The sequence below is a fragment of the Physcomitrium patens genome, chromosome 12, assembly GCF_059467195.1.
Source record: "Physcomitrium patens ecotype Gransden chromosome 12, ASM5946719v1, whole genome shotgun sequence".
NCBI lineage: Eukaryota > Viridiplantae > Streptophyta > Bryopsida > Funariales > Funariaceae > Physcomitrium > Physcomitrium patens.
Window position 1 is genome coordinate 1,920,999 of NC_143421.1, and position 9,729 is coordinate 1,930,727.

Below are 9,729 nucleotides of genomic sequence, written 5' to 3' on the forward strand. Positions count from 1 at the left end.
AAACTTCTCAAACATGACTCCAACTACCTATCTCTATGCATCAACAATACGAATATCTTATCCATATCCCATTACATCATATAATTATATATAATACTAAATGGTTCTAATATATATATATATATATATATATATATATATATTTATAATATTTTAATTATAAAAAATTAATAATTTTTTAAATTTATAATGATAATTTTAAAAATATATTTTTCTACTTTCAGATCCAAAGACTATGATATGAATATATATATATATATATATATATATATATATAATTTCTATTGTAAAAAAAATTAAATTAAATTTTATAAAATTTATAAAAAATTAATTATTTATTACAATTTATTTATACACAAGTCAATATAATGTTTATTTCTTTTTTCTTTTTTTCTTTTTAGAATTCTCCTTTTCTAAGAAAATTAAGTTTAGATTTTGATCAATATTTCACAGTCCCCAGGTACAAAAAAACTACATAGTTAATTACAAATTTTTTGTTATATTTGCACCAATGATTTATTTTAAACATGCTCAAACAAAGCCATTCCTCGGCGAATCAAAATGCCTTTGTTCCATTGTAGTTTTTCGGTAAACAACGAAAGTGTTGGACGACAAGTTCTTACGTCCTCAAAGTTGACGTCCGATAGCTTTCCGTTTCCATCTCGACGATGAAGAAACCCTTCGTCGAGGTCTCAACGAAAAGGAAGTGTGGGGACCAAAGGGAGCCGAATCGTTCTTTTCTGCCAGATTCCATGCCGAAAACGCTCATGCTCATCGATCGCACAGTGTCGCTGTGTGAGTCCTGTCTGCGCCAGGCTTCTGAGGATTTATGCCAAATAGGGGTGTTGTTCCATGTTCAAATTCGATGATATTCGGTGATTTCTTAGACAAAGGTGTAGGAAGCGGAGGCGGTGGAGGAGGAGGAGAGCGATGGCGTTGTCGCTCACGAGTGTGCTATGGCGTGGTTTGACTGAACAAGGGGCGTTTAGGCGAAGTACGCTGTCTATTCGCGCCTTCTCATCGTCGTTTTCAAACTCGTAAGCGCCCCGTGCTCTCGATTTCGTTTCGTCGCTTTTAGGAGGATTTTGCAGGAAGTTTTGGCGCATTTTTTTTTCTTGTGGCGAGATTCTGTGGTAAGGCTGATCGAATAGAATGTGGTGTTAGAGGTCGCAAGCGTAATTGAAAGTGTTTAGTAAATCTTTTTTTCGAGTTTTCAAATTTTTTTGGTGACCAACTACGATGAACATAGGTGTCACGCTTTAGGTGTACAACCAATGGCTGGAGATTAGAGCAAGGTCGAAGGATTCTCTTTTAAGTTATTGGAGTGAAATTGAGGAATATATCGAAATGCTTACGATTTGAATGAATTTGTGATGATTTATTTGCGGCTATGGAGTGAAGTGAACATTGCTTAACTGATCAAACTTAACGGATTCTAGAGTGAGCGTTGTTGTCGTGAGGTTATAGAATCTTGAACAGAATTAGGCTTTTGCGTAACGAACAGTGTCTGGAACATATGACAGTATTTCTGAGGAAGAGATTCGGCGTTTTGAGGAGGATGGGGCCACTGTGGTGCGTCAACTTTTCCCGCCTGAGTGGATCGATCAACTTCGCGCTGCGGCCGAAGAAAACATGAAAAATCCAGGTTGTATTGCGTTTATGTGATATGATTTCGAATGGAAATTACTGTTTCATTGGAGTTAGTGTCTCCGCGTAGACATCGTTGTGAGATTTCATCTGCCAGCCAACCAATTCTACCTGAAAGGCATAGCCCCTGACCGTCAATCTTTCGACTTCTTTGCAGGCATACTATGTGACGAACACGTAAAACCAGGCGAGGTGGCATTCTCATTCCTTGCATCACGTTCATGTTTCTGTCATACTAGGTTCAAATTCTAACTTATAGAATTTCATCAAGTGGATCGCCGAAGTGCAGTGGCATAGATCGAATCGGATAGCTTGTAATTTCAAACCTCATTACGCTTACGATCTCTGCCCACGGACCGTTTGAAGCTTGTAGCTAGCTTGATGTATGGAGTACGGGTAATGTGGTCAGCCAGGACGCTTTCATGATGATCAGTTTCTTTGGAGACGGCATGAGACGATGCGGCGCTTCATCTACGAGTCTCCTGCCGCCGAAATAGCACGACAAATGATGCGGTTGGCCACTTTCTTTTCATCGTTCGTCTTTTTGAAACAGCAGCACTAGGATGATTTTAGTGCTCTTTTTGTCACACCAGTTAATATGTAGCAGCCAATGCATTCATTTTACTAGCAGATCTCATCTACCAGCCAACCAATCCTATCTGAAATGCTGTGGAGCATCAAATGGCGTGCAATTTGAATTGAAACTTGTTAAACTGATGAGTAAAGTTCATTTGAATAATATTTTAGTCCTGGTTCTATTCGTATGTGCTTAATGCAGCTGAGAATTTTTAATTTTACATATCGATAGTACTCTAGTTCTACAGCTTCAATTTGAACCTCGGTTGATGGATTGATCACTAATGGGGAAGAACTTGATGCAGGGGAGAGAAGGTCCAGTTATTTTATGATCAACTATTTGTGAAGGAGCCTGGCACACGCAAGGCCACCCCTTGGCACAATGATCACAGCTACTGGCAACTGAAGGGTAATCAAGTCGTCTCTTTGTGGCTGGCATTGGATCCCGTCCCGAAATCCTCCTGTGTCAAGTATGTCAAAGGATCGCACAAGTGGCAGCTTTTTCACAAGCAAGTTCCTGAACACATTGTCTAGACGTTCTTAAACCTGTATATGTTTTTGCAAGCTTCGTTGTCACGGTCAATCGTAACACCTTTCAAATTTCCCGACCACGCTATGAAACATAACTGTGGGATTACAGCGTGTTGTTTTTACCATTATTTGACTGCATTGATTTTATCCATTGTTCATGTTGCAGCTTTTGTTGAAACGTGAGATTCTTTTTAATTCTGCAATACTGACGCTTGTGATACCGCATTTTTAATTAGGATTGCCTCATTCTCAGGTGATGAGCAGCGCTACAAAGAGTCCGCTGCCCTACCTGATGCTCCAGATATTGAAAATAGACGTGACGAGGTACTTTTGGACATGTATAACTCAGTACTATCTTCCCTGCATCTTTCAATAACGATCTTACTGAATCACACACACAATTTACTAATTAAGTCTCACAGTATTATCATCATTATCTTATAATGACTTCAATGCTCATTCAGTCATGTTGTAAGTTCTTGATTGTTATGACGACGCTGTCTTTGAAATCACGGAAACTGAACTTGAGATGAGTTGCTTAAGAAGTATACATTCTGTCAGTTAGAAGGGTTATGCGTATTATGTACTTGAAAAGCGTGATGGGTTTACGAACTGATTTTGAAAATAATGTGGGATTCAAGTTTGAGCTGTTGACCTGGGATATGGATCCTGGTGACTGTTTAGTGCACCATAGCTTTGCTGTTCATGGTGCTCCTGGTATCTCTTCACAAAGTGGACGGCGTAGAGCATATGCCACTCGCTGGTTTGGGGAAGATGTTCGATTTGATCCTCGCCCTGGTATTGATCTGCTCTTTACCTTTGAGTTGTTTCTTTTTGAGGTAATTTTATTCCAGTATGATTTAATTTGCTATGTCCCAGTGTTGACCTTGATATCGTAAATTACATTGTTTTAGATGTCGAATTGGGATGGTTGATTGTATTGCTTACTTGGATCTCGGAAGGTTTTTTTTTTGTTAGGATCCTAGAATCAGATACTTTGAACATAGGAGCAATTCGAAGCCGATTCCTATTATTTCATACGAGAAAGCTTAAATTGGTGTTACGTAAGAATGAGCGATTTATCGTAACAATTGCAGGGACAATGCATTATGTGTGGTTGAATGCTGGGTTGGAGTTACAAAATTTGAAAGCAGGCGAACCTTTGGACTCGAATGTGTTCCCAAAAGTTGAACCATCTTCAGAGTTTAAAGCCTAGAGCGTGCTTTGTATTCCAGAACCGCTGGAACAGGGATCAGTTTCTCTCTTGGTTTTATTCCATTTCTGCGGCATCGAGACTTCATAATGTGCAACCAAGACAGGATAAATCAAAGTTGATAGTTCTGACAGTTATTATGTAGCACGATGTTCCATAGTCACCAGGATCTACTATCAAATGACAGGATGGAAACGAAAGGAGCATTTCATGACGCAGTGAATAAAAGATTAGATTCTGTATCATAGCTAACTCCTTAGGTTGGCTGAGGCTGCGTATGAAGGTTATCAGTACAGTATGTAATATAAACATGTTTCATTCATCCAGTAGCACTTAGCTGAAGAGGATTCTTGTGAACATATGGAATTGTTCCCCTGGCAGACGTTCATTTTGATCTTCACAGAAACTGCATCCGCAGTCTGATCTCCAAACCATCACTCGAATGCTGATGCAGAATATCAAACGTTGGTCATGATAGGAAAATAATTGAAAAGCTGAGATGTAGTTCAAAGCCTGGCTGATTCCTTCGATGTCCAAGAATTCGTTGAGTCCCTCCTCTGATGAATGACATTGGGGCTGCCTGGCAATAGGAGTCCACAGTAATTTGGTCAACCAAAATGTGAAATCCATTCCTGGGAGGGAAGTTTGTCAAGCCCTTCTCCGTTGATTCTACATTTTAAAGATTGTATTCCAATTTATCGTTCAAATTCATTTACGTATCGAAGGCGGAGTTAGGCTTCATTCCTCTTGTTTAGTCTGCAGGGCGTGATGTACAGTATTCTGGGTGTTGACTCCTGATGTAGAGCAGCTCATAGATTTTGAATTTCTTGACACTCTGCAGGCTTCTGCTACTTCTAGGGAACGACTATAGTTGAACACCAAATTCAACTGGAGTGATTGATCACAAAGTGAGTGTGTTTGACCCAGCAAGCAGTCTTTAACGAAATTATTGTCTGTGTTTGGGTTGCTTTCACAGATGGGTCACTTCTAACTGTCGCGGCAGGCAGTGCATTCTTCCATTGATGCCAAGAATTTGTCTTTCTCATAAAAGCTTCATGACTCTTTTCACAACCGCTGATCAGGCGAGATGTCGTTACCTTGAAAGCTAGGAGATCGTAGATTCTTTGTGATCACTAGAATTCTATTTTTCTTGCGTTAATTCTATTAGTTCCTCAAAGGACCAGAATGGGTAGAGGATTTTTTTATTTTTGGAGAATACACATTGGTCTATAAAATTCACATCGACCTTTGACATCTTTTTTCTTTTGAGGTTATAGATTTTTTAAAATTTGGGGATCTAAAAGCAACTAATGAGTGATTTTGATGATTGTAAGTGTTCTGGTTTACTGTGAATAAACAAACCAATTAATTAATTGACCGTTCTAAGTTAAAATAAAAAAGACTACAATTCGAATTTGAGTTTGAAATATGAAGTATTGTATACAATTCAAATTTGAAGTTTTATAGTTTGGTGAAAATAATATAAAATAATTGTAAGTTATTTCAATATCTTATACAAAAATAAAATAAAATATAACGATTATAAAAAAATCTATATTAAAATAAATAATATCAACAAGAGAGCACATATGAATAAATAGTTATTGTTTATTTTATTTTTATTTATTTTAGTTTCTGATTTGCAATCACTAAGTGTGTTTTTTTTTTTTTTTTTTTTTTTTTTTTTTTTTTTAAATGGGTCAAACTTAATATTTGTATTTGAAACATGTGAAAAGAATATAAATAACTCGTTATAATTAAATTTTATAAATTTGAAACAAAAAAATGGTGCTATTCTTTGACTTATGTAGAATACACATGATTATTTAGCATTATTGTGGATTGTGCATGTTAAAGAAACCATACATACAAACATAATAATTATATGTACAAAATATTTTTTAGAAAAAGGGAGTGAATCAAGTAACAAGTAAAATTCATAAATAATATTTAAATTTAAAAATTGATTTAAAGTATTATTTGATCTAAAATAAGGATCTTAGATTTTGAATAGTTCAAAAATTAATTAAAAATGAAACAACAAGTCATACTTAATGAAATCAAAAAGATTGAGAATGACAACATATAATATTTGAATATCTTAATATGAGATATTTCATCATCTTTTACTATCCTTGAAGAGAAAAAGAGAAGAAGAAGAACTCCAAAATCGTTTAAATCGATAACACAAGTGCCCTAAAGCAAATAAATGGTATAGGAACTTTGACTCAGTTTTTCATACATACGTACATACATACGCATGATTAATGTTTTTGGTTGGTTGGTTTCATTTTTTTGTATATTTTTTTTGTAATTGTTTTTTGTTTATTTCCCTTGTTCTTGTTAGGAGCCACTTGTACCGCCTACTGCAGGTCAAGAGTTGCCCAATTGGTTTCAGCGAAGATCCTCAGAAACTCCTCCTAGAATATGCTCAAACCCCACGAGCTACAGGAGAAGAGGTGAAGATGGTGGTCGAAGAATTAGTCAAATTGTTAAATGCAACCAGTCAATTCAGCCCGAAAGAGCCAACACCAGGACGGTGCTTTGCATGTTAGATTCGGAATCTGAACCCAATCGACAAAATATGTTGCATCTGAATATATACGTAGAAATATATATATATATATATATATATATACATATATTTGTGCGTGTGTATTGATATCGATACCGAAAGGTTAAAATGGTACAAGCAATGCTTTCGATCGACGCCGTTTATTTTTAAGCTGAGAGTCATGCCTTTATTTGCAAAAGTTTCAACAAAGAAAAAGAAAATAACAAATATCTACCATGAAGACTATGAGATATGGATCTCATGCATAAACAAATATAAGCAGGAAACGTCCCTGAGTCCCACAGCGTCATCGAGGGGGAGGGGAGTGGACGCGGTGAGACTGAATTGTCAAATCGAGACCGGGCTTCGTGTTTCAAGTGACAACCGCCGAACAATGACTGACGATGTCGACGCATACGTCTCCGTCAGCTCCTGATCAGGATACTGCCCGCTTTATGCAGCTGGAATCATACCGTGTGGCCCCCGCATGGCGGAATTGGCTCGGCTCGTGGGGGTGGGGGGAAGAGGGGGTTTCGTGGACGACTTCATTGACTTACAGTTTCCTTGAGTGTTCGGCATGGGGTTGGAGTATCTTCCACTGTTCCGCACCATTACCGACTGTTCCCAGCGTTACAAGTTGACGACTAGGCAAGCGTGTTGTGTGTTAGGTGGACCGCGTACTGCAGCGTGTCGTTCTTTGTATACTAGTACAGTGTGCTCGCTTGGAGCACCATTTATTTTTGCATCCTGCTCAGTATTGCGTTTGCAGCAACTGGTGTCTCCTACTACTACTACTTCTTCTAGTACGTCTTCTTCTTGTTTTCTGGCGTTTCGGAGGTCTCCTTCTTGTTGTCTGGCGATTCCGTTGCGTTGTCGGAGGGAAATTCGAGACGGATATCGAAACCTGGTGATAAAGTTTGTGGTGTTGCGTCTTCGACGTGAGGGTTATAAGATATGCGCAGGGTGGCTCCTTGAGAGGACAAGACGTTAGGGCAGTATATTACACGGTTTGGGTTTAACAGGGTAGAAGTAGAATCAGGACGAGTAGGCAACCATGGCGACCAAATTTATGAGTAACATATCGAGGACATTCTCAAACAGCGGTTTCTCTAGGACTTACTCCAGTTCCCCAAAGCCCTTCCACTTCACGAGGCTTCACCAGACGAACACAACTCCACTGCCTCCACCTACCACTAGCAAACTTAAAAAGAGCCATAGCGCATGCTGGACCATCTTTTGCTGCTGCCTCACTGGCTGCATTTCGATGCTCATCACGGCCGCGATCGTCTTGGGGATTACAGCACTGATATTGTGGCTCGTCTTGCGGCCCATTCACACGCCGAAGTACGACGTGGAGGACTTCAGAGTCGGCGCATTTGTCTACAATCCTACTCCGCGAAGCCTTGATTCTCAGGTCAGTTTCATAATCAAAGCCGACAATCCGAATGGCAAGATCGGCATCAAGTATGAGTCGGTCGACATCGACACCCAATACCAGTCTCAGTTCTTGGGTACCACTCCCGTCGCCGCTGGATATTACCATGGTCACCGCAACATCACGAGGTTCCCGGTCACTATCGCCACAAAGGGACTCATCTTGGACCCAACCACAGGTGCCACGCTTCAAGGACACATCGCAACAGGAGATATTCCTCTGCTTTTGCACGTGCGTGCCAGATTTAACCTCAAGATTGGCGCCATCACGACTCCCAGCTACACTGTAAAAGTCAACTGCGATGTTAACATCAAACCTCCAACCGCAACCACCTCCGCTACGGTGCTTCGAGCCCCGACGTGCAAGAAGGTTTGAGTAAAACGCTGACTTCAACAGATCTTTAGACACTGCCTCAGGTCCGATTCCACTTCAAGTCAAGTTCCTACTCTAACCTCTAAGTAGATTCTTCGTTCTATCCTCTGCAACCCTCACAACATCGAGCAGGAATTCCCAGAACACGCAGTCGGGTAAGAGCCCAGTGAACTGCAGTGCTTGTCAACTGTGCGCCGATAGTTTGGGCGTGGGCCACAAACAATTGGAAAGAGCGTAGAGCGCGACCGCTGTTCTTGCACCAGCATGAACAAAACCCCGCATCTTTGGCCGAAGTAGACACAACAAACTGCGAGTCATCGGTTTCCGAGTGCCGAGTTTCAGGTCCCATCTAGGCATCCAATTTTGAACAACTCTTGTTGCAAGCTCTTCAACGTTGGTGCAGGCTCTTGCGAGTGGCGCAAAGGCACGAGGCTGCCACCATCAGCGCTAGCGATGGAAATCTAGTCATTGTGGAGGGTGCGGTGCGTGCTCCAGGCTCACTCAGACGAGCTCACATGAGCAATGAGCTTCAACGTGTTTTTTCGCCACAGATTGTCATCTTCTTTCCTCTTGGCACGCTGCTTTGTTGTTCTCATACGAGAGCAGAGCAGCTAGTTTCGTGTCTGGGACGCATTCGTCGTGCCGTGAATATCGTCCTCCATTCGCCGACGTCGTCACCGACGGCATGAATCGAAAGATGCGTGCCGAATTGTGTGCACAGAGAGAGAGAGAGAGAGAGAGATGGATTGATAGTTCAGTCCATTGAATGCCTCCACATTGTTTCCGGAGAGTACATTGGATTTTGGTAGATAGTGTTTGCGATGGCTTTTAAAGTGAGAGGTACTGCATATATCACAATATATGAGACATTTTTACAATATATATATATGATTTTTTTAAACTCACATGGTTTTGGGATGTGAAACAGTAGGCGCTGGATAGGAAAATGTGTGAAAGAAATCTTTGTATGAGAAAATAAGTGGCTCAGTTAGTTCGTGATGAATTTGAATTGCAAGGATAACTTTGTTTCATTACTAAGTAAATGGACTTTGGAGATTTTACACTAAATTTGCTACAAACGCATTTGTACTTTAGAGATGAGGATTGTGTGTGGTGAGGGGTAAAGTTGGAATTTGATGATTCTCCTAGTGTAAAATTTTTTTCACTCTATTAATGAAATTAAATACTTTTGAAATTAATCACATAAAATGTTGTATAGGTTTGTTTCATCTTTGTGCTTTTCTACCTCCTAAAATGATATATTATCTTTAATTTAATTTAATTTAATAAAAATATCATTTAAAAAATAAAAAATAAAAAACTATTATCATCAGTGATTTTATTATTAATTTGAATTTTTAATCAGTGTTCTTCTTTATTTGTAATGCATTAAAAGAAATT

The 9,729-nt window shown here is 39.4% G+C and overlaps 2 protein-coding genes across 2 annotated transcripts; both read left to right on the forward strand.

The window, feature by feature from the left end:
- The first annotated feature begins 867 nt into the window (after window positions 1–867).
- LOC112290019 (uncharacterized) lies at window positions 868–4,289 on the forward strand. The gene is made up of 8 exons (XM_024535891.3): window positions 868–1,037; window positions 1,524–1,645; window positions 1,805–1,839; window positions 2,057–2,160; window positions 2,529–2,732; window positions 2,991–3,078; window positions 3,396–3,552; window positions 3,852–4,289. Exons 1-8 carry the CDS (start codon window positions 931–933, stop codon window positions 3,968–3,970), a joined length of 936 nt encoding a protein of 311 aa, XP_024391659.1. The 5' UTR covers window positions 868–930; the 3' UTR covers window positions 3,971–4,289.
- A 3,286-nt stretch (window positions 4,290–7,575) lies between these two features.
- LOC149987991 (NDR1/HIN1-like protein 10) lies at window positions 7,576–9,233 on the forward strand. The gene has a single exon (XM_090254577.1). The coding sequence runs from the start codon at window positions 7,576–7,578 to the stop codon at window positions 8,329–8,331; it is 756 nt and encodes a 251-aa protein (XP_090110703.1). The 3' UTR covers window positions 8,332–9,233.
- The last annotated feature ends 496 nt before the right edge of the window (window positions 9,234–9,729 follow it).